The following is a 24,520-nucleotide window of genomic DNA, read 5'->3' on the forward strand; positions in this document are numbered from 1 at the left end:
CAAGAGGTAACAAGAGTAGAAATAAAGTTAAAGAGACAAAACTTTAGAAACACTGACATCTTCCTTTAATCACATACACAATGGAAACAGCTTACTCAACATATTCTACACAAAATAATCCAAAATAAATTGGTATGTCAGGTCTGCCACAGAACATAAACAAAAAAGAAAACATTTGAAACACAACAGGACAGCTTAACTTATTTATATAGCTTTACAGGTAATCTCAATACAATTACACATATTGCGACACTTGCTAGCTAAATTGCACCCGATATAAATTTAGATTTAATTTTGAAGACAATTTTGCCATGTACACCAGTAGGATGAGTTGATACTTGGACTGTGCTTTTCAATAACGGCCTGTGAAATTAAACACAATTAATGGGGAATACAATTATTTGATTGTTACTATTTGAATGCTCTGATGAACAATGATAAAGTTTATAAAAAGGTACTTACGAGGAGAGTAGGATCGTGATCGTGATCGGGACCTATAGGCCCCACCCCCTGAGCCTCTGTAGTATGGTGAAGGAGATCGCCTTCTGAAACAAGAAAACATAAAAATAACTGACTCATATGCTTAATTTGTGCACAGCTCAGAATAAAATACTTTGGGAATCCAGAGAACAATCTCAGGAGAATTATGGTGGCAGTCACCTGTAAGATCTGCTGCTGTTGTAGTAGTCCCTGTCATCATAACGATCATAGCCACCTCTGTCGTATCCACGATCGCCACCACGGTCGCCACCACGGTCGCCACCACGGTCGCTACCACGGTCGTGATCCCGTGAATCCCGGCGTGGGCCACTAGACCCACCACTAGACCCACCACCTCCGCCACTAGACCAAAGATAGGAGACAAGATTAGTTTTCCTTATTTATTAGGCATTTTACTTTTCTGGGAAATCTGCAAAATGGCCCACACTCGACAACCTCGACTCCATCCTACAGATTAATACAATAATTATAATTTAAAAAAAAATACACTTGAAAGTAAAATTACTTTCAAGTAATCTTAAATGGACAACTTAACAAAAGTCATGTGTTTGTTTGTGCGTGCGTAGGCGTCTGTGACTTTGTTCATGCTTGTGTGGCTAGCAGTTAGAATATGGATGTATTAACAATTAGAATGGGGAAAGTGAAGGTCTCAAACCAAGTGGACTAAATGGATATTTTGATCATGAGTTTATTCATAGAACCTGGCTGGTATACTAAATGAGGGCAAAGATAGCGGATCTTTGAAGCTTATGCAGTGAACTTTAAACATTTCTCTGTCGGACTATGTAGTCTGTACTGTACTGCCTCTCATCATGCACCTGTGCATGTGCTACACCGTAGTCTGTACTACACTATGCTCTGTGCTGGTGTTACACTAACACTAAAAACTCAGCTTCTCATGAACCTGTGCACATTATGAAGCTCAACAGCGCCACTTTGTCTGTTGGTACTTTAAACAGACATAGGGACAGAGAGACAGACAGACAGACACTCACACATTGTTGTTCCTTGGAGTGTCTGCACCACTCAACAACTGCTTCACAAAAGCAATGCTGGTTGTAACTAAGACATTAGCCGCAAAAAATAAGAGTTGTACATGTATGGATTACACAGACTACCAAGAGGTTCCACATTCTCTTCAATAAACATATCCTGGTTAATGAGGTGCATTCACAATGAAATTTGTCATAACAATATTATTTTGATTGATGGGATGTGATGGGAGGTACATGATCTTGATACGTCTGATAAGTCTAGTCTGTTTCTATTCGCCCGTTTGCCAGACAGCACACAGGGAAGACATCCTCATCCTGACTATCATGGAGCAGAGCAGAAGTTCCCAATCCCCCGGGCTGGGCCGGGACATGTACCACCAGGCCGAGAGAAGGCAACCTGGATTTTCTAGTTATATGCACAGGTGAACAATTATGTCGCATGACGGTGACATCACTGACGAATGCTTCTTATTTTTATAACTAATCTCGAGCATGTGGCATATAGACATAGACGCCTGCTTTGGCTCTGGGGCGTCTGTATCGCAAGCGCCATCTTACAGGAAAGGTAGCTTCCAAGTGTGCGCCACAGAAGCTTCCGTGTGCGCCACAGACCGGATGTTTGGTAGGCCAATCAGAGGCTGGTGGGTGCGGTCTTTTCGTACGCAGCAATAATACATTAAATAGCAGTCAACTTCTGTTTTGGTATGGCTGGTTTTAAGCAGACATGCACCGGTCCACAAACATTTCATGAACTGTGAGCTGGTCACAGTTCCGGTACCATAAACCGGTAACCAGAGAGACAAATGGAAAAACAAAAAAAGCTACAAAATCCATGGCACTGCCTCTTTAAGAAGCGATAAGGGCTGACCCAGGGCTGACCACAACAACAGGCAGGACGGGGCGGCCGCACGCTGCTATGCAACTTTCCCATTGTAAACAGGGACTCAATTTCCCATAACTCTTTGCACGTCGGCGTGACAGCGATGGACCTTTTTGCGATGACGTCATCAAAACGCGTCTCATATCCCTTTCTGTCCGGTGGATTGCCCGTATGACTGATTAAAAACGCAGATTAAACAATGAAAACATAACTCGGGCAACTCGCGAATCGCAACGAAAGTGTACAATTTATTAACTCTGGCAAATCGTGAATAGTATAGTCAAAGTGTTAACCATTATGTCAGCCTTGAGCCTAGGCCTAGTATTTCTCAGAGAACTTACTATGTTGGACGGCCCATGTATATTCCAGGGGTTGGTGTGTGAGGTCTTTTCGTGATGGAGAAGTCCACCCTGATTCTACGGCCATCTAGTTCCATGCCATTGGCTCGATCTTTACACTGATAAGGCACAAAGATGTGTATTACAGCTCTATACATCACAGGTTTCTGGTAAAGAAAACACTTTAGGAAAGACATTGACAATGTTCTTTGCCGTTCATAATATTCCCACCAATTTAGCATCTTCTCTTTTCTCGAAGTAGACAAAAGCAAAGCCCCTGGATCGCCTGGACTGCTGGTCATAGACGATGGACACATCTGCCAAGGGGCCATATTTAGAGAAGACGTCCTTCAGATCCCTCTCTGTGGTGTACAAGCTCAGGCCAAAAACTCCCAGGCAACAGTTAGGGTCTGGATTTGCCTGCAATATGAAACATTCATTAAGGACTTGGAGACTGCTATATTTCAACTATTCAAATTAGTCAGACAATTGCTCAATCTCTGGTGATAACCCAAATAAACTGTATTGGCCATTTTGATTCTGTGTAATGGAGATTTGCTGGACACTGTGCCGTAGCCTTTCCACTTTTCCTGTACAATACAGAATGTCCACATGTCAGTCAGATGTTATTTAATTATTACTGAACAATGGACATAAAACAAAAACAGCCTATATTCTGCAATGGCCTATGCAATATCATGTACATTTTCAGCTAATTTCCATTAACAAAAAAATAACTAATAATAAGCTACGCTGTTAATGCTATACCAAATTAAACACCAACCCGGTTGCCAATGTGCCTGCGGCGGTTGGACATGGGCGAGCGGCTATGGCTGCGGCGGCGACGTTCTCCGCTGTAGGACCTGCTACGAGAGTGGCGTCGGTTGGATCTTGAGCGGGAGTGAGAGCGGCTGTAGTGTTTGCGTGAGCCGCGGTGGGAGTGAGACCTGTATTGGGAGAATTGTTTTCTTCATTATATTTATGAACCACTATTCTGATGAATAGCGAGAATCTACAACTACTTGTGTAAATTTCTATTTTCGTTTGTGTTGTTTTGAAAATCTTCTCCTATAATGACTGCCCAAAATAGGGATGCCAGGTTGAAATTGGTTAATAAAAGTTTGGCTAGAGAGCCTTGCATGTCATCTTCAGATGGATTGTTGTCCAGCACTGTTCAACTTTGCTAATAGTGAGGCCTTTGATCCAGCCAGTGAGCATTGGTTTGAGCTGACATCAATAAATCAGAAGTATATGTCCCTGTGAATGTCATCAAGAGTAATTCCAATATATTAGAAGAGTACATGACAAAGTGATTTTGATGATTATTCCAAATGTAGAGCTAATCCTGATTGACTTAATTGGCATCAGTTGCGACTCACCCAGACTTGGACCTGGAACGAGAGCGGGATTTGGAGTGGGAGTGTCGTGAGCCCTCTTTGGAGCGGGCAGCCGGAGAGCGGCTGGCAGACTTCCCTGCGCCCCGGGGGCTCAAGCTCCTGGATGCGGAGCGTGACTCCTGAACACACACGCCAACATGCCTCAGTCAGTGAAATGAGATTGGGAGCTCTCAAATGTGTCTCTCTAGGAAATATTTTAGTTTTTTTTGTTTGTTTTGTTTTTTTAAAGAAAGGGGACTATGTTGATATATACATCTACAGAAGCCTCTGGAAACTCTTCTGTTTTTGTATGTGTCGTTTTTGATAGTACATCAATAAAATCAATGAATCAATAGATTTGTGTTATGTAGTACAGATAACCTTTTAGGATTTAGGAGTGCTTATTATTCGTTTTTGGAGTAGACATGAGTAGCATGACAGTAATATCGTAAAAATAGCCTATATGCATAGAAATAAATAAATATCTGTCAGTTGAGAATATTAATGATTTGATATTAAATACATTGTAATCTATACAAAAAAAACATGCAGGCATTTGACAAACATACTAAAAATGAATGACCTTATCCCAGATTACTTCCTTAACTTCATTTCTGTAACTTCATTACTTCATAAATTTCTTCTTTCTTCAAATGCCTTAATTCTTCGTTACTTCCCCATACTTCACACACTGCCCACCACTTCTTCCCTCGTCATGTTTTAGCATGCATTCACACATCTGAGCTTCGATCATATTATTGAAAATAAACTTGACATGAGACTTCTTCCGCATTTTTCTTCTTCCAACCATAACCTTTATGAAAAAGAAAGGATGAAGAATATATGACTACAAACATAACTGCAACCCCTTTTCAACTTAAAATGTGTTAATGTGTGATCTTTGTTGCATGCATGGGAGCACATAGGCTATATCTAGAAACGTCAACATTGGTTATGAAATCATTTTTTACAAAATACACAATTCTATCCTAATAAATGGCACTAGGTGATAATGACATTTAAAGCCTTTAGTCAATGGCTCTTCTAATCTACACCACCATTATGGCCAGAAAGTGCCGTGCGTAATCAGAGTGCGTAAGCAAAACGGGCACGTCCTCCTACACATTAGGCTATAAATACAATCCTTCATAAATACAAAATACTATAGTTGCCTAGCGTTATACAAGACAATAAATTAGTTACCTATATGGCGTGAACGTTACATAATGTAGGATAACTCACCACAGGACACATTATCACTAATGTGAATACTGTAGGCGAATGTTTGCCATTACAAAACATGGCGACTGACTGGGGCCTAACGCTAAGCTAGCTCTGGTCCATATAGCTCTAACGGCATAGAGCTATGGACCAGAGTTAACGCTAAGCTACATGTAAAATGTCTTGTGCAAATGTTCAGTGGATCGTCCTAACTTCAAATTTGGTTTATAAACAACATTTAATGACGCCCTTTCAATATTTCCTAGGCTCTATCTAACGGAACGTGGATGCGTTTCACAGACTGCATTAACGTAAAAAGAAAACATTGCTTTATTTCTGTTTATAGCCAATGATGATGACTGACAACAGAATAAACTAGCCTTTAAAGAATTCATACGCACCCGATCGTATCCTTTATCGTTATCGCTCATCTCGTGTAGTGGCTATATAGAAATAATACGTGGACTTTTTTTTTAATTTGTTGCCTAACCAGCTAAACTGTAAACTGACTGTCTCCGGGCGTGTACGGCAACATGCGCAGCAGCAGGCAGCACAGCACACACCCGCGGCGCGTCGCGGCCCGCCCCTCCTCCGGGGGGTTTACGTTTCCTCCCCCCAGTCCCCCGGGATCGCTTGTCAAAAACCAAACCGACGTGATGCAACTCTCTCAATACCGATTATTCGACTGCCACAATAACATTTTATTTTGCCGATGGATGGGTTCCCAGTTTGCGATGCGAATGCAACCAATGCGTTGTGCACTGTCCAGGCCGTCACACGACAGTTTTCAAACTTTATTTATTTGCCCACTGTAAAGTGTAAAATAAATATTAATGTGTAGGCCTAGCTGTAAACTGGAACAACAGAAACTATTTAAGACGAGGGAGTCTGTCTGTCTGTCTGTCTGTCTGTCTGTCTGTCTGTCTGTCTGTCTGTCTGTCTGTCTGTCTGTCTGTCTGTCTGTCCATATACACTATTAACCTACAGTAGGCCTACACTTATTACACACTATTACACGTATTGCACTATAACACTTATTACACTATAACACTATTACAATATTACACTATTACACTTATTACACGATAACACTATATAACACAATTACACTTAACCAATGACACTTATTACACTAATCACATACTATCACATAACATTATTACACTAATTAAACTATTACACTATTACACTTATTATTACACTAATTATACTACTATATTAGTTTTGGTGTAATTTAAAAGTGTTAATTGAATATTATGTATTTCCATATTTTGTACACCCTTCATTGCCATCCAAGCTGCAGGCTGCAGCAATACCCGTCTCAAGTAACGTGCCATAATGGTCAAAACTCTGGTCTGCTACTACTTCCTGACTTATCTGTCTCTCTGGTTGTAGGCAAGGCATACATTATAACCTTCCTTCACAGTATAGTAGCCAACCAAACAAATCTGTCTATCATTAGTCTGGCCATATCTTACCTTTACAGCTATTCACTTGTTTGGACAGTGAAAAGCAGGAGACAAAGACAAGAAAAGAACACAGTTGTGAGTTTGCAGATTTTGTTCTAGTGTAAAACCTACCGGTATATTGTTTGAGAGTGAAAATCACTTTTCCATTTTTCGGCAACACTGGTAAGAACCCATGGCCATGATGGCCTATATACAGTATATAGGCTATACATTAGGTTTAAGAGGTTAACAGCTGCTGGATATTGTTCACTTTAAAAAAAAAACGAAGAACACAAATCGTCTGAAAACGGTGGTAGAATGTATAAAGGACATTTTGAAAACCTGTAATTGTAATATGTGTGGACAGAGAAAAGCTGTTCACATGGGGCGGTAGCCTATTATGAATTAAATAATTAAACCAAATACGTCCAAATGCGTCTTATTTGTTAGATACAAGTGAACATGTTAAAATGATCTGTCTATTAGACTGTCCCAGAGTCAGACTGAAAAGTATCACAGATTTATCAGAACGACCATGACAACAACCTCACTTGAAGTGAATCTCTTCAAGAAACTGCTTAATTCACACAAAGATGCAATAGGCAGACCATCCATCTCTTGCATAATGTTTTATCTTTTTATTTAAAGTGCAAAGCAGCAGAGCGGGGGAGAGAAAAAGATAAAGGGACAATTTCATACAGAAAGTGCAAGGTACAGAATTAGCACCTGTTCTTGCCTGCTAATAGCTGCAGGCATACTTAGCTTGCCAGTTTTCAGCCTTGTGACATAGGCCTATACAGTACACTACAATATTACTTACTTATTTTATACAACTAATAAATGAGCAAATACACAATTTAAAGTGTCCTTTACATTACCTTATGTGACAACTTTACATAAAAGTGACAGTTGTTATAAATGATTTGATTGAACTGTTTTGTGCTTTCTCTTTTAATTGAATTGATCTTTCATTATCTGTCACAGGTTTGGACATGGCTAATGTTTGATCATATCAACAATACCAGATATTATTGCAGAATTGTCAGGTTTAGTAGATGTACATTTTCTAAAATGAAGCCTATACCCAAGTAGAAGTTAATAAAAAATGCTCAAGAACACAAGTTGCACTAAGTTACTTTTCAAGTTCAAGTCCGTTGTCAGTCTGGTTATGGGCATGTGTTGCCATTCTGGATACACTTATGCCACTTCACCTGGTGGGTGATAAAGAAAAGAAAGGAGTCACTCGTCTTGAGTCAGTGAAAATAAGATTTTTTGTGATGACAATATGGCAACCAAGCCATGGACTTACATATTACGTACCACAGCTATAGAGTACGTTTATTTTATGGAGATCCATAGCACTGGGTCCATCCCGCTGACCAATGCCAATGTAAGGATCTGGTTTGGGGATTATAGTTGGTCCACCACCCTCAGAGAATGCGTACCTGGAACAAGGCATACAGTACATTAGGTATGAGGTGAGAAACAGTATAAAACATGTTGGCCTGTAGAACACCAATGGCAATTAATTCAATATTACTACACACACACACGCACGCCGGTGTGCACACAGCCGCACACACACACACACACACACACACACACACACACACACACACACACACACACACACACACACACACACACACACACACACACACACACACACACACACACACGCACACTGTGACACACACACAGAAACTAGGCTGTACATTCATTGTAGCTTCTTTTAAATTATAATTTTGAGGGGCACTAGCCCAGCTTTCCGGGTTTGTGTAAACACAAACATTGAAGATAAAAGTGAGGACGGAAAAGAGAGGACGCAAATTGTGATTGGCCAGAATGAGATGATGTGATGATGATAAGAGCGCCCCTCACTTCACACATGGGTGTAATTTGTATTTATCTATATGATCTACACATAATCAGAGGGGGCCATGCTGCTGCAGGACCACACCAGCAGGACCTCAACACCTGATTGATATTCTTATTAATTTGTATTTCATTCAATATGATTTGTTTTCCATCTCAATTAACCTCTGTGTCTCTTACCTTCCATAATGCATTACGGAACTGTAGTCATATGCAGTGTTGAGATTGTTTGTCATCTGTTTCTGGAAGTTATGCATACGCTCTACCGAGGAAAAAAAAGGATATCACAAATGTTAATGTATCTATAATTTGCTTTAAAAGATCTGTAGACAAAACATTTCCAGGTAAGAAATGTAAAAAATATTTTTTTGTAAATGTTTATATAATGTTTTATATTTTGTATAATTTATCATAGCACCAACCTGGAATGATATTTCTCCACACGATTGTCACATAGTGGTCTCGGTCTGAGCGTGACTGCTCGTGCACAAAGCCGAGCGCATGCATGAACTCATGTGAGGCTACTCCTGACCACATACATCCAGGAGCCTGCAGAGAGAGGACCTGGCTTCCTCCAGTTTGCCCAAGGAAGGACCAGCATCTTTTGGGAACAAAAGAGGGGATGCATGGCATGCATGAAAACCCTATGCATTTATTTGGAGAGAGATACATAATGTGTGTGCTGAAGTCTTACCCATATCTAGGCTGAACATCAAGGAAACTGGCTTCGTGAGTGCGTGGAACAAACTTAATACATGTGCCAGCGGCGAGGTCCAGCATTCCATTTTCTATTGTGATTCTGTCCATATCATCTATTGTCAAAATCAAGCAGAAATGTCACATTATACAAACAAAGTAGACCAACTGACGATGTGTACAATATAACATGAGTATCATATTATGAAATCGAGCCAAACAACATGACAAATACCGTTTTTATAACAAAACATATATCTGTGGATACATACCATATAGAGGAGAGAGGATATAGGGAACATAAACAAATCCATCAACGGATTTAGGCCATAGACAGGCATTGCCGGGGCAGGTTATGGCGCTCCTTATATATGACCGGGCAATATCCCCATCTTTGAATGATATTCCTCTAGGTTTTCGCAGCCCTGGTGAGAAAAATGTGTTTGTTTGAATCTAACTCTCTATACTAACTAACATCTTAGTGAACAGACAACCTACTTACTCTTATTGGCTTCCAGGATCTTGTCCATTGCAGTCATGTCATCAATATCTATATATTCATCTAAAAAAAACCCAAAAGAAAACATGGATAAAGCGGTACAGAACTGTTAGATCTGAACATATATGCCCTACTTGTAGGAAATAAAATAATTCTCTGTATACATTGTTATATTTTCTTAACTGAATAGTCATTCAAATGTTAAGTGCCATAACATAAACTTGCATGATAATTGCACTTACAATATAATGTAATTAACCCACCTGAGTATTTTCTTTTTATCCTTAGCTTTACCTGATGTAATCGAGTGGAATTCTGCAATTCATAACTACATATTAATATATGGTTAAACAAAATGTAACAGTGTACAGGAGAATGAGGAGATGTCTCAGCACTGACCTTTAGTGGAAGGGCATAAGAATGGGTCACCATGCCAAACAGGGCAGCCAGAAGAATCAGAATGGAATTCATTGCTTTGGTTCAGGCTGGTACTGTGCACCTGGTTCCTGTCGCCTGTCCTCTAAACACAGCTTCTCAATAAACTCCTCGCCTCCACCCAATCTATATACCCAGTACTCCTCCTGTGCTCTGTACTGATTGGGTACATGTTCTGTGGTGAATCACGATTAAGACCCCTCATCATCAAATGTATGTAATCAACAAAAATCCACTGCTGACCCATAACAGATGTTCTGACCCTGATGCTCAACTCTTTGGATGCGCCCTGTACTTTAACACTTGCGAGATTCAGCACTTTCAAAATGAGATGGCTACAGCTGTTTTGTTGTTGGATGTCATGTGCCTACAACTCAGCAACTTTACTCTGAACAGAATAACTGACCATCCAGTCGAACAAACCCATCAATTTGTGCCCGACGAAGCTGGCAACCAGTTATTATAACTATCAGTCTTCACAGCAATCATTTTGTCATATAGGTAAATATATAAAACAAAAATCTTATCCTTCTTCAAATATTTTTGCTTATACCTAGGGGGCAATTTGATGGGTGGTGACAGAGATAGCATCTTCCTTGTTAGCAAAATTTATGAAATGCTCGCCCTGTTGTTTACTACGTTTAGGTGAATCTTCACACCCAAATGTTTCATGGTTACCTTGCCTGCTGAAACATATATGAGCTTCATTCTGAATCTGAGCATGTGGCTATACTTTAAACTAAAGCTTTGTCACTGTATCAGCAGACACTAATTAATACAAGTGTACATTTTTCTTGCCTTTTTCTAGGTTGATCTGAGGTCACTGTGATTCTCTGTAATCTCTGATTGCTTTATGTAATGTCTCCCACTCTACATTTAGTTCAGTTGTATTCTAAGTTATTTATTATTTGATCAAACAAAATGATGACGATGTAATAAAGATATACAGAAATATATTAGACCAAATATGTAAACACAAAATTACATTATAGTGGTCCAACAGGCTTCTCAGGGCTCTCCCACATCTACTTTGTTGTATTGTTTAAGAATTTTACTGACTGAAATGTTGCTATTGTACAAGCTGTAGACATGACATTAAAAACACCTTGAACTGTAAGTTTATACACTCCACTACTGTATGTCACTATCTCTGAAATCAGGAGGATATAGGGATAATGTTGTACTACTAATTTATTCAGATGTTTACATATACACAGGGAGGCTGTCACTAGAAATGGTTTAATATATATATATATATCTTTATTGAAATATTTCCATGAATGAACACCAGTTTATTGTATCATTTGCAGTAGCTCAAAATTGATTCACTTCAGTGCAGTTTAGTCAGAACTCATCAATCGTCTTGGGAACTGTGAAAACACAAGACAGAATGGAATCAAGCATGAGTATATATATATATATATATATATATATATATATATATATATATAATATGTATGTTTCAGGAAAATAAGTGCTCAAAGCATTATGACAATCAAGGACATTTGATACCAACCACAATTGTAAAGCTTGTTGATTTTCAGCTTGTCAAAATGACTGGGTTTGGATGCATGTCCTAGTAAAATGTTTCTGCCGCCATGCTTAGCAACAATAGTTGGCTCCCCAGTCTGAGAATAGGCATACCTAAATGTAGAGAGAGAGAACAAAAATCATAGCTGGATAATAAAAAAGAAATTATGAAAAAAAAAAAGAGGAACAAATTCTAGACCAATTATTCAGGGTATTATTCATCAACAACTGGCAAATCTATCATTCTTCCTAGTACTCACATTCCATAGTGCATGATTGAGCCATAGTCATAAGGCAAATCCAGATTGTCGTTCCTGAATTTTTCAAAGTTCCTCACACGATCTGTTGAATTTTTTTAATTCAATTATTATTATTTTTTAAATCAACAAAGCTAATAAATTAAAAACAATTAAATCCATAGCATGATCGAATACATATTTTTCAATCTAAGAATTTCACTAGTAATGGTGTGCCTTCATCCATTCCTGCCCCTTTGCTTTACCTCTCCAAATGTTTGACCAGTTGATAGTGACATATTTGTCCCGGTCAGCGCGAGACTGCTCATGTACAAAGCCCAAGGCATGCATAAGTTCGTGGGATGTTATTCCAGTCCGGACGCATTGAGGGGAGCCGAGGGATAGAGTCTGTCTTCCACCACGTACACCAAGGTAGGACCAACACCTATACATTTATAAGATGTACAGTGCAAACCAAGTAAACTCCTCAGTGTTAATCGTACAGTGCATTTTTCAAATACAATTCCAAAAACAAAGCAATGCCATTACTGATGTAGTAAAATACCTTCTGTTACTGCTTTATCCTAGCCTTTCTATTGTTATATGTTGTGTGATATTCATTGCACAGTTTTTAATAACATTGCAGGAGAAGTTTTAACCACCACCATGACAGTCATTGATTTGTCAAAGGTGAAATAAACATTAATGTGAAATGAAGGGTATCTTGTTTTTGAATACAATTCTTCAAATTCTGGCTCACCCTGACTTTGGCTGGATGTCAAGGTAGTCCTTCTGATGAGTCCTTTGAATGAACTGGACACAGGTACCTTTTTCGATGTGTTTCATCCCTTTCTTTATAATTTCCCTCTCCATTTCATCTGTTAAATAATGGAGCAGACAGGTTTAAATACAGTGAAAATAAATCCCCCTAAGCGGAGACAAGCAATGAAAAACTGTTAAGGGTGAATGGGGATGAATGTCAAGAATGATCAAACTATTCTTTATCTGATGTGAAAAGCTGCAACAAGTGCAGTACTTACTGTACTGGGGTGCTAACTTATATGCAATGTAGACATGTCCGTCCACTGACTTAGACCATAAGCAGCTCCGTGCAAAGCAGACTTTTGAGCGCCTTCCTGTCGAAACAGCAATATCTCCTTCTCGAAGGCTGGTGCTGCCATCAATGATTCGGGCAGCTGTGGCACAAAGTAAGGAAAACAAGGTCAGTCTAGTTGAGGAAACATGTTTTTCTTGCACAGCATGTAGTGTATGTAGTGCAGTGTAAACTAATTAGATTGGACTGCTTTGCAATTTACATTGGTACTCATTGGCTTTAATGATGTCATCCATCGCTGGCTTGTCATCTGGATCAGGATATTCTTAGACAGAAAATGGGTAGTCAGTATTTTTGCAACATTTATAGCAAACATTGGAGTAAACTGCAATATACATTGGATTAAAATAAATCCCATCTAGTACTGTTACCTGAGAAGCCCATGGGGCCACCTTGTGGGAAGCTCCCGGTGCCCCATGTTGCAGAAACCTAAAAAAAAATAAAAGAAATAAAAGAAAGACAGACAGAAAGTTTGTTGCAATTCATGTTCATATTCTGTTCTTGAAGCCTCAGTCCTGATGAAATTCATATTCACCTGTGCATGCATGGCCCAGAGACAGGTGGAAACAGCCACATAGTATAGGAGGATAATCCGGTCCATCGTCAGGCCAGGTTATGTGCACAGTGCTGCCATTACCTCTACTAACACTTAGTTTTATAGGCGTCCCTTATCACTAACTTGTGATAATACCCATCATTATCTCACTAGAATTACAGGGTTTGTTATTTGTTTATGAGTGAGTTTAATCCCCTAATTAGTTCAGTTCTTTCATAAACAACAATAAGATAGCCAACCGTAGAATAATATGATGTGTTACTGTTTGTAATAACAACCCCAGTTCAATGGTCAGCTTTCAAATAAACGGTTTAGGGCAATTTTAGGCTTTGGAAAAGGTAGGCTATACTGCGTCTGCATGCCAAGTGTAATGAATTTTCCCAGTAAGTTTTAGGCCTTGGCATACTCAAGAGATAATTTACTATGGTACAGTAGTCATTTCAGAAGATTGGTAATTGTTCTGAAACACCAACAAACATGTTTTTCAAATATTAATCTGGTAACACAAGGGGACAAAACTATCGCCCGAACAGGGACTTGAACCCTCAGACTTGACCCTCAGATTAAAAGTCTGATGCTCTACCGACTGAGCTATCCAGGCCATAGAGTATGGATTGCAATGGTGTGTGGCCCCAAACACATGAACGCGCTGCCGTTGAACGCGCACGAGCGTCGTCCGTCGTGAACGTGTACAATGATAGTCAACGGACAGCGCGTTCATGTGTTTGGGGCCAGGCTGCAATACCTTCATTCGGCCACTATGTCCATTTCGCCTCAAGATTTCCTCTGGGTGCCTTCTCTATAAATATATATACTCTAAGATCCGGGCTCTGCAGCGCAGAACGGAAGTAGCTTTTAAAAACACAATACATTTTCCGTCAGTGTTTTTGTACTGTAACAATACGCTAAATTATGCAATCTTTTTTCTTCACCATTAGCAAACGATATGACAGGCTACATACGGTTTGTGTAGCTTGCTTGCAAAACTAACCATTAGTTACTTTACTGTTAGGATTCTTATGAACACATAACTTGTTGTGTAGTGAGCATAGACTGTAAATTGTGTTATGACTATTGGGGCTGTATTTTGCGTGTCTTAAGTACCAGGTCTTATTCCCTAACTTGAGTAAACTAAAGACCTGGAGGCGTGATCAATGCTCTTTGGCCACTCAGAATAGCCAAATGGCATTGATCACGCCTCCAGGTCTTTAGTTTACTCAAGTTAGGGAATAAGACTTGGTACTTAAGACACGCAAAATACAGCCCTTGGTGTGTGTGTGTAACCTTTTTGCCAACGGCTGATTCGGTCTGGTTTATTAACCAGGCTAGTGTAACCTCGCCTCACCCCTATGGCCTCACCAGGCTTTCCACCGGAGGAAAAGTGTGGTACTGCTGCTATGATGAAACGTGTTTCACCCATAGACTGGGTTTCACCGGAGGCGGCGGAGGGGACCGCAAAATGCATAGCATCTATCTATACCTCTGCGGACGGCGGTATCGCGCGCCAAAAACAGCAGATCTAAAAGCTCACAACGCGTCACTTCCGCAACGCGTTGTGGGCTTTTAGATCGGCTACTTTCGGTGCGCGACCGCCTTTGGGCTTCCGTAGATTAGACATGATTTTGTAGCAGTGCCAGTATGTCTGACTACTGTATCTTTTAACTCTATGTTTTGGATACAATAAAAGCGTTATTCGTGGTAACTTCTGGTAAGTGAATTGCTCATTCACATATTATATATTCCACTGGGTGGAATGGCATAGTATCTTTTAACGACGTGTATAAAATAAATGTAAATGTGTCCTAATCGAAACGTTGTTTGTCTGTAATGTTGGTTCATGCTAGTAGTAAGTAAGGCGAGTTGGTCCTGTCTACGTTACAGTAGTTACTTACACGTGTCGTTCATAGTACATTTAGGTCACAACTGCATCAGCTAAACTGTGATTAAGAAAACAGTGGTTTGCCAACGCAAATAGCGCTATTATGATAAAGACACAACGGTGAGCTCAATCTTCTCGACACGTTAACAACTAACTCACCATAATGATTGTTGCTAGTCTGAGTGACAAACTACATTACGTTTCTCTGTTTGTGTCCAATATGACAGGTGACAGTCAACGCTTGACGATGGCACTGCCAGCCTGCACAACATACCGTTCTATCTTTGATTTATGTCACCAAGACGAGGATGTTATTGGGCTGAAAGAAGTGACAACTGTCCAACCTGTCCCCCCTGATCCGTCTTCAGACAGTAGGCTACATATTTTTAAATTTGAATATGAATGCATTTTTGAACAGGACAATGCAATAACCTAGCCCCTTTCGGGACCCTACGTAAAACTTTTCTGATATTTTGTTGAGTTTTACGTTGGGTCCCTGCTCACTACTGTATTTTCGTATGGAAATTCCTATATGCGGAAGTGGAGATTCTCTCTAAAATAGGACCCGCGGCATGTGACGCCATTATTTTCCTTGAGTTATTCTGAATTCGGTAACTTTAAGTAGCTATACATCCAGCTGCGAATATCTCCTGTGGCGCGGAAGCCGTTAAGTATTTTTAATCTTTGTTTGACCGATTTGGTCGCTTTATTTCTTCTTGTTTGTTTACCGTTTATTGTACCGCCTCCCGGTGTGCGGTTGGCTTGTGAGGCTACGTCCCTGCCTCTGATCTGCTGTGTCATAGCTATAGCGCCACTAGCTAGCCAGATAGGCGGTACAATGAGGTGTCAATAAACAAGGAAGGAAAAGAAGAATCCAAGCTTCCAAATCGGGCAGACATATATTAAAAATACTTAACGGCTTCCGCGCCACAGGAGATATTCGCAGCGGCATGTATGGGTACTTATACTTTACATATTCAGAAAGCCTCATACTGAAGAATATCGTCAAAGAGCGCGGGGAGGCGGTAAACATGTAAACATGAGCCAGTAAATGTTTTAATCAGGTGGCATGGACGACGTGGAACAGGACCCAATGCACTGGGTCGAACAAATGTCAGAAACTTCAGTAGCATTTGGGTTCTGCTTGGAGGGCTAGCAATAACCCTACCTTATGCAATAAAAGCCAAGCAGAGATAACATTTATGCAGTAAAATACACAATGCACATACACACAATACAATAATGAGACATTACACATTAAAAACGTATAGTAGTAGTATAAGTCTGCACTGAAGAGACATTTGCTTACTCAGGCTTTTGGCAATTAGTTTGTTTGTTTTGTTTTCTGTTTTGTAAAGCGTCCTTAAAAGGTGATATATATATTCAAGTTATTATTATTATTGGTCAATAAAACTACACAAAATCATCCCCACATCTCCAACCCATCCCGAGACCAAAAACACAATTGTATTGTCATGTTGTCTAAAAACAAATGCATACCTGCACATTTTGTTACTTTTTTAGTTTTTACTAAACATACATGCTATTGCTATCCATACAGAAGAGGTTGACCTATGTCCAGAAGATGGCACACTTCAGGGAAGGAGTCTTGTCAGAGAGGTACCAGACTTGATGGTCTGCACAGCCTGCCGAAGCTCCTTCAACAACCGTGAGGAACAGGTAAATTAAATACACACAAATTTAGAATATCTTATATATTATTTAGTGCAGTGGTTCTCAACCTGGTGCTCTGGAATGCTAGCATATTTTAAACAATTATTATCCTCCGACCACCCCGCCTCGCCTTCCCACAACAATAAACATTTGGTATAGAAGGCATACAAGTAATTTGTATAAAAGTAAAATGATATTCATTATTTTTAGTTATCTTAAAGCCTTTCTTTCTTTCTTTCTTTCTTTTTATTTGTTTCAATCAATCATATCATACAATAAAACATCACAATAAAACAAAAGTAAAGATACAAAATATCTTAAAAAGATATATATATATATATATATGTCAATAGACAATAGGTAAGTGTGTTCGAAAAGGAGCAGGTAGAAGCGGATGCTTATAACTTCCTACCCCTTCATAACGTTTTTATATTGACACAAAAGTCTTGTGGAAAAAAAACAAATAGAAGAACCAAAAATTACACATACTGTACATTAATACTTCAACACCACTTTACAGTGCGCACCCTCACAAAACTTTCCATCAGCATCATACATTTAGGTTTCCCTCATTTCTGTACTTCTTAAAGATGTATTGCTTTGTTTTTTCTCTTCCGGAAGTTCATTCCATAAAGTAACCCCACAGACTGAAATGCACATACCTTTTTGAGTAGTGCGGACAAAAGGCTGTTGTAAATCTTCCTTCCTTCTTAGGTCATACTTTTCCTCTTCTTTATCTTTAAACATTTAAACCATATTCTGAACAGAACCAACTTTACATGGTCCATGAATTTCAAAATCTGTGACTGTAGAAACAAGATACCCAACATTGTGAATTATCCTTAATGCTCTTTTTGTAGTGTGCAACTGTGCATATGCTTTTTAGGGAGCTCTTATAGGTGTTAACCCCAAACTTCTGTGCAATAATTTAGGTATGGTAGGATAAGTGCACAATATAGACTAGTGTGTAAGGCTTTTAGATTCAATATATGCCTAGTTTTGGCCAAGATGCCGATGCTGATCCTGGCCATCTTCGAACGCAGATAATTTATGTGAGGTTTCCAACATAGTTTGTGGTCCAACATAACACCCAAAAACTTGTTTTCATACACTCTTTCTATCACCATATCTTCATCTTAATATTTGCATCAATTTTGCAGTTCCCAAACACCATACATTTGGTTTTGCTCACATTTAAGGATAATAAAGCCTGATTTAAGATAAGATTCAAGATAATAAAGCTTGATTTAAGATCACTGCGATGATGGGACTGCTACAACAGAGATTGCCCCCTTGCAGCACAATGTGTTGTGAGCTTGTAGATCTGCTATTTTAATTATTATATTATTTATCATCATTTAATTTCAAGCTTTTCCCCCCACACTTATTACGACTTATTAGTTCTACAATTTGTCTTTCTGCAATATTATATATATATATAGGCAGAAATATATTGCAGAAAGACAAATATATATATATAGGCCTTGAGAAACGGTGATTTAGTGAAATTGGAAAAACCATGACATACTGTTTTGTTTGACAACTGACTGAAAAGGCTGTTCAAATGTCTCAGATGGAACACTATAAGCTGGACTGGCATCGGTTCAATTTAAGACAAAAGATGATGGGACTGCTACCGGTTACAGCGGATGAGTTTGAGAAGAAAACTGGAACAGGTAGGAGGCCTTTCCTTACAATGGAAGATGCTGGTCTGTGTGCAACTCCTTACTGTGATGAGAGCTGAGTTTCCACCCTGGGATTATTAAATCTCATCTCATTAAAATGACAATCTTTCTCTCAAAAGGGGATATGTCAAGCATCTCGGGCTCAGAGTCCGATTCGGGGGATGAGGACACGGAGGACTCTGATAGTGACTGGGCTGGAAGAAGCAGTGATATCACCCGCACTGATAATGAGGATGCTCTCCTGGCCGATTCAGTACCACATCGACTATCCAACAAAGTTGTTTTCCAGGACTTAGAGGGACAATATCTAGCGGTCTACCGCTGTGTTCTCCAAAGCAAGGTAAGTCTTAACGGGGGGAAAAAGGTATTTTGAGAAACACTCAAAATTAACCATGTTATATTTGCCTCCTTCAGTATTCATTGTAGGTTCATTTCTTGATCTCCTTGTATGATATTTAAGTCAGATGATGATGTAGACCGGATGGCTTCCCTGAGGACCATAAGTAACAAAACGATATGGGTCGTCCTAATGACTGGTGGGGGACACTTTGCTGGTGCAGTCTTCAAAGGGTCAGTGGTTACTTATTTTTTGTACTTGAAGGTTCACTGTCTTAATATGTTCACGATAAAATAAATAGGTTATGACATAATGATTGTAATCTGCCACTCTATACAATACTATGTATACTACTAAGCAAAAATGGGAATCTGATTTGGGGTGCATCTATGATGACATTGATTGAACCTGCATGTTCTTTTTGAGATAACCGTCCGGGCCGATTCTGCATGTTTACATTACAGGAAAGAGGTTCTTCAGCACAAAACCTTCCACCGCTATACTGTGCGCGCCAAGCGAGGCACTGCTCAGGGTCTCAGAGATGCTCAGAACCGCAGCCATGCACCTAAGTCAGCTGGAGCGGCCCTTAGAAGATACAATGAGGGAGCACTGGTCAAGGCAAGATAAAACTCAGACTAAAGGCGTCAAGCTAATAGTCACATAATTTCCTCATTGCTATGGCTGTCACAAATCACAAATTGCACATGGCAGATATGCCAAATTTCTTAAAGGGACACTTCACCCCTTTTGCAACCAGATCTTATTTTAATGATGTTTAGGGAGACAAGAAACACTTTCCTGTGGTTTTTTTATGTGGGTAATATGTGTTTTTAGATATTTTAGTATTTCAAAGTGTTCATGACTGGGCTCACTTCCTTCCACCTGTACGACAATTCAAATAATGTTTTGGTGCACTGCTCCTCCTTGTGGATCTGGGGAGGGCTGTCTTACTGAGACAATATGTAGTCCAGCAAAAATAATTGTGATTAGGAAATCATGTAAAAATATGACAGGCCTACTCATTACACTAGAATAATAAATAATAATACTAATTCATATACAGTATGAGTTAATCAACTCTTTGGTGTTTTTGCAGGAGACCCAGGATCTCCTGGAGAGCTGGGCTGAACACATAAATGAGGCATCTGCAATATTCGTGCGCGCTTCTAGCTACAATAAAAGCATATTTTTTGGTGGTCGGGTTGCCCCACTAGCCAAAAAAGACCCCAGGATCCGCATGCTCCCTTTTGCGACACGCAGGGCAACCTTCCGTGAGGTACAGAGAGTACATGAGGTACTCTCTACTGTTCATGTTTACGGTAAGAGTCAAATCATGCACTTACAGTATTTTTTTTAATTTTTATATATTTCTTATCCCACGATTTTGTAACCCATTTTTCACCCCTGTGTCAATCATCTAATGTGATCCTGGGCTCTACACACCCTCCTCCAACCTAGTCCCCATATATGGGGGACAAGGGGAGAGCAACGGACTTGAACTCATGCTTCCTTCATGCCTGAGTGTCCAAGTTGCTCCTTTACACCTGACAGGGGGGAGTTTCCCTGGTTGGACGTAGCGCGTGGAAGGAACACGTTATTCCAACCAGTTCCTTTCCCCTCCATCAGGCGCCCCAGATGGCCAGGGGAAGGCAGTTTAGTGACCAGGATTACTGCATGTTTTTTGTGTATTAATAGCATGTCTGTTAATTTATTTGTAGTATAGCCTTGTTATAATTTTGTTGTTATAATTTTGGGGTACATATTTTAATACAGGGAAAGACATGGACATCTCAGTCATCTTTAGTCCCTGTAAGAAAGTATGGAAAAAGGCAAAAAAGTCTACAGCAGAACCAGAAACTGTTCCAGAGAAGGGTGAGTTTTGTATATCAGTCCACTGAGATAACTGGAACACATGAACATGAACGAAAGGAACAGTGTGCTTATGTTTCCATCTCGTCTTTGCCAGAAGCAGGTGGAAACATTAGTTCAGGTGATGATGATGATGATGATGATGATAGCGGTGACATCCAGCTGGAGACGGTGGAGATGACACTGGGAACCCTGGACCTTCGGGAGTTTGAAATCCAACCCTCCAGACATAGGAGGAGAAGAAAAAAGAAGGAAAGCGGACGCAAAATGGAGACTGAGAGTAGGTTCAATATGCTAGATTAGTTCAGAATAGATGTCTCTGGGGAGTATCTAAGTGCATCTCAGCACCATGTTAGCATTCTGAACTGGAGGAAATGCAGAACAGGCATTCAGGCAATGTTGTAAAACCTTTTCCTGTATCCCAGGTTTGAATGCAGATGAAGGACATGAGCAGGTGGTGCAGGAGGAGGAGCTGTATGCTTCGTCAACAGATGACCTCTCCCAAGAGAAACTAGCAAAAACCAAGCGGAGGAGGAGAGTACAGAAAAAGAAGAAACACCCAGCAGAAGGTGATATACAGTATTGTACTTGTGTTATCCCTGTTACGTTACCCACCCACATCTGTCTGTATCCTCTAATCCTCATTTGTATGGGTCTCTTAGTTTTTTGTTTCCTACATTTAGTTTTTGTTCTAAGTCATTTCTTGAATATATAAAATAAAAATTAAGAAATTCCATAAATTAGAAAACAAATAATTGAAGCTTTCTATGTTTACACATAAGAGGTGGATGAGTCATGGGAGTACGGTCTCAAGGATGCCCTCTACACAGCCTGCAAGATCGGGGATGTGGAATCCCTACGCAGTCTCCTCAACCTGGCTGCAGAGGAGGAGACGGCAGGCAAGGAGAGTGCTGGTGAACTAGGAAGAAATTCATCCCAACAACAGCAGTCACCTGATGGTGGCTTCAGTCCACTGCATCTCCTGAACAAGCCTGTAGACTCCACTGGGTTCACTTTGCTACACGTGGCTTCCGCAGCTGGACAGAAGGCTGTAGTCAGACTGCTGATGGACGTGGGAGCAGACCCTGCCAGCAGGTACACAGTACAACCATCTCTGAACAGTCAGCGTTTTTTGTTTACCTTTGTACACTGTTTGATGTCACATCATCTACTTAATTCGATGTTTTATTTTACCCGTTTTTATATATATTATAGGGATAATAAAGGACAGACTCCATATGTCCTCGCCCCAGAGAAGGAAATAAGGAATGTGTTTCGGAAGTACATGGGTGAGAATCCTGACAAGTATGACTACAGCAAGGCACAGGTGTGTAACGTTCACTGCAACTGTTTGCTTTTGTTCTAAATGCATTACGTTTAATTGACGACGCAGCAGTTGGTCATTGATGAAAAACCTCTTGCTGTTGCTCAAGGTTCCTGGGCCACTCAACGCAGAGATCGAATCAAAGCAGATGGAGAAGAAGAAGGCACAAAAGGCAGCAAAGAAACAGCGAGAGAAGGAGCAGAAAGAGGAGAAGAGGAAAATAGAGTTTGAAGTGGAGGAAAAGAAGAGGTTTGCGTCCCTCACTGATCGTGAAAAGGTGTGGTAATGGGTTCATTTGTTGACATATTTTTGGCATTTTTATGTCATGGGACTTAGGGGCAAGTTGTCTAGAAAAGCATTCGTCTCAGTCAAACTCTGTACATACAATATGTATGTATGCTCAAACAACTACCAGTGGTTCTCAAACCTTTTTGGCTTCAGCGCCCCATTGTGCTCCAAGTGCACTCCAAGTGCCCCATATCCCAGAGGCGTATTCTCCATTGGGCCAACCGGGCTGTGGCCCTGTCTAACTTCTGAAAAACGTTGGCGACAAAACAAGAAAAACAACAAAGATAGCCTACATTGGCAGCCCTTCACCCCCCTGTGCATGCAAATAAATTTCTGTTAGTAGCGAACCACAGCAAGCCGGCAAAGCTGTTCTCACCTATCGGCAGGAGTTGCGCTATCCCCTGCACAATGCTAATTTACCCAGTCAATACTTTACTCCGACTACAACATTTTCCTTACAAAACCATATGTTATGGCTGTGGCCTTAACATTTCTGTAAGTCCAATTTAGATGTCAATATGTCATATAAAAAAATAAAACCACATAATGGCAAATAAGTATTGCTTTCTGTTCAATATTGTTTTAGTCAGGTTTTTGATCGTTTTATCATTTAACATGGCAGTAAAATAGATCTTTCTATTTTCCCCTTCATCTCACATACCCTCTGTAGTATCTGTTTACCCTGAGGGATACATGTACCCCCATTTGAGTAACACTGCACTTGCACTACACCGATCCACACCAAATGTCTTGTGCACACTGCTGGTAGACCAAGGAAGTCGACTTCCAAATATCTTTCAAGTCTGTGATTTTGTTTGTGTGTCACATCCACCATCCGTATTTGGGAAAATGAATAGTGTTTAATTAATTAATAGCATTTAATTGCAGCGCTTTGGCTTGTGTATGTATAGTAACTAGTAAATTGACAGGAGATGGGAGGAGAGAGACGGGGAGTGACACGCAGCAAAGGTCGTCGGGATCGGGAGTCGAACCCGTAACACACTGTCAGGCTGCATTAGCAGCCTAGGTGCCCGGACCGCTAGGCCGACCTGAGCCTATAAAGGCAGATTAGATTCTGTTTTTAGACTCTATTTCTTTTTGTTACAGAGGGCCCTGGCTGCAGAGCGGAGGATGGCAGTGCATGCAGCTGCAACAGGAGTCACTGTCACCAATGTCAAGTAAGATCTTGATTTTTTTCTGAAGGAGATCATAGTGTGATGGAAAATACCTAATTTATTGTTTAGTTAAAGCTTTCCTCTGCAAAATGCAGAACTGACCACATAATGATGCCATCATGTGGCCATTTCTGCATTTTGCATACACAGACAAATACACAAAGTAATTTTTGATCTCCTCGCATAATAACAATGGGATTTCCACTTCCAGTTGAAAAAACATTTTGGGAGCTTGAAAGAATAGAGAAAGAAAGAAACAAGGAAAACAAAGTCAAATAACAAGAATATACATTGATGCGGCATACAATGTACATAAGGTGCATTACTTTACTTCTGTAACATTAGGAGGTGCTGGACGTGTGGAGAATCTCTGCTTGGGAAGATCCCATTCCAATACCTGGATTATTCATTCTGTACCCCACGCTGTGTCCAGGCACATCGCAAGACCAATACTCCTGCTGCCAAGACCTTTTGACCAGGCAACACTGTTGAGTCAATGCTGACTCAACAGGAGTGCTACTTTTAGTATCCAGTCTTAAAATATTCATTCTGATTCATCAACAACTCAGACAGATTTTATTATGCTGTT

The 24,520-nt window shown here is 40.1% G+C and overlaps 3 protein-coding genes across 11 annotated transcripts; 1 reads left to right on the top strand and 2 right to left on the bottom strand.

Moving 5' to 3' along the window:
• Positions 1–42: 42 nt before the first annotated feature.
• On the bottom strand, positions 43–5,890 carry tra2b (transformer 2 beta homolog). Of its 4 annotated transcripts, none has more exons than XM_083776952.1 (9): positions 5,713–5,890; positions 4,866–4,904; positions 4,094–4,230; positions 3,499–3,661; positions 2,946–3,134; positions 2,718–2,833; positions 661–843; positions 463–542; positions 43–363 (listed from the first exon to the last, which is right to left on the bottom strand). In XM_083776952.1, exons 1-9 carry the CDS (start codon positions 5,740–5,742, stop codon positions 353–355), a joined length of 948 nt encoding a protein of 315 aa, XP_083633078.1. In that variant the 5' UTR covers positions 5,743–5,890; the 3' UTR covers positions 43–352. The 4 variants fall into 4 exon arrangements, with proteins under 4 accessions (XP_083633078.1, XP_083633077.1, XP_083633079.1 ...); XM_083776951.1 differs by having other exon boundaries at positions 463–545; XM_083776953.1 differs by lacking the exon at positions 4,866–4,904 and having other exon boundaries at positions 463–545.
• A 1,483-nt stretch (positions 5,891–7,373) lies between these two features.
• LOC310866923 (uncharacterized protein) lies at positions 7,374–13,792 on the bottom strand. The gene is made up of 19 exons (XM_083776717.1): positions 13,680–13,792; positions 13,516–13,573; positions 13,347–13,409; positions 13,071–13,226; positions 12,791–12,908; positions 12,297–12,475; positions 12,055–12,136; positions 11,781–11,908; positions 11,616–11,634; positions 10,943–10,947; positions 10,229–10,302; positions 10,093–10,144; positions 9,833–9,892; positions 9,603–9,755; positions 9,329–9,446; positions 9,057–9,235; positions 8,815–8,896; positions 8,080–8,204; positions 7,374–7,970 (listed from the first exon to the last, which is right to left on the bottom strand). The coding sequence occupies exons 1-19, from the start codon at positions 13,743–13,745 to the stop codon at positions 7,957–7,959; spliced, it is 1,731 nt and encodes a 576-aa protein (XP_083632843.1). The 5' UTR covers positions 13,746–13,792; the 3' UTR covers positions 7,374–7,956.
• Positions 13,793–15,309: 1,517 nt separating this feature from the next.
• ankzf1 (ankyrin repeat and zinc finger peptidyl tRNA hydrolase 1) lies at positions 15,310–24,475 on the top strand. 6 transcript variants are annotated; one of them, XM_083777475.1, is made up of 16 exons: positions 15,310–15,408; positions 15,814–15,950; positions 17,141–17,259; positions 18,827–18,929; positions 19,058–19,278; positions 19,399–19,508; positions 19,740–19,893; positions 20,372–20,594; positions 21,049–21,147; positions 21,242–21,424; positions 21,570–21,713; positions 21,927–22,239; positions 22,360–22,471; positions 22,578–22,745; positions 23,864–23,934; positions 24,277–24,475. In XM_083777475.1, exons 2-16 carry the CDS (start codon positions 15,827–15,829, stop codon positions 24,404–24,406), a joined length of 2,274 nt encoding a protein of 757 aa, XP_083633601.1. In that variant the 5' UTR covers positions 15,310–15,408; positions 15,814–15,826; the 3' UTR covers positions 24,407–24,475. The 6 variants fall into 6 exon arrangements, with proteins under 6 accessions (XP_083633601.1, XP_083633604.1, XP_083633606.1 ...); XM_083777478.1 differs by having other exon boundaries at positions 21,245–21,424; XM_083777480.1 differs by having other exon boundaries at positions 21,248–21,424.
• The last annotated feature ends 45 nt before the right edge of the window (positions 24,476–24,520 follow it).

The sequence above is a fragment of the Protomyctophum parallelum genome, assembly GCF_964188405.1.
Source record: "Protomyctophum parallelum genome assembly, chromosome: 11".
Taxonomy (NCBI): domain Eukaryota; kingdom Metazoa; phylum Chordata; class Actinopteri; order Myctophiformes; family Myctophidae; genus Protomyctophum; species Protomyctophum parallelum.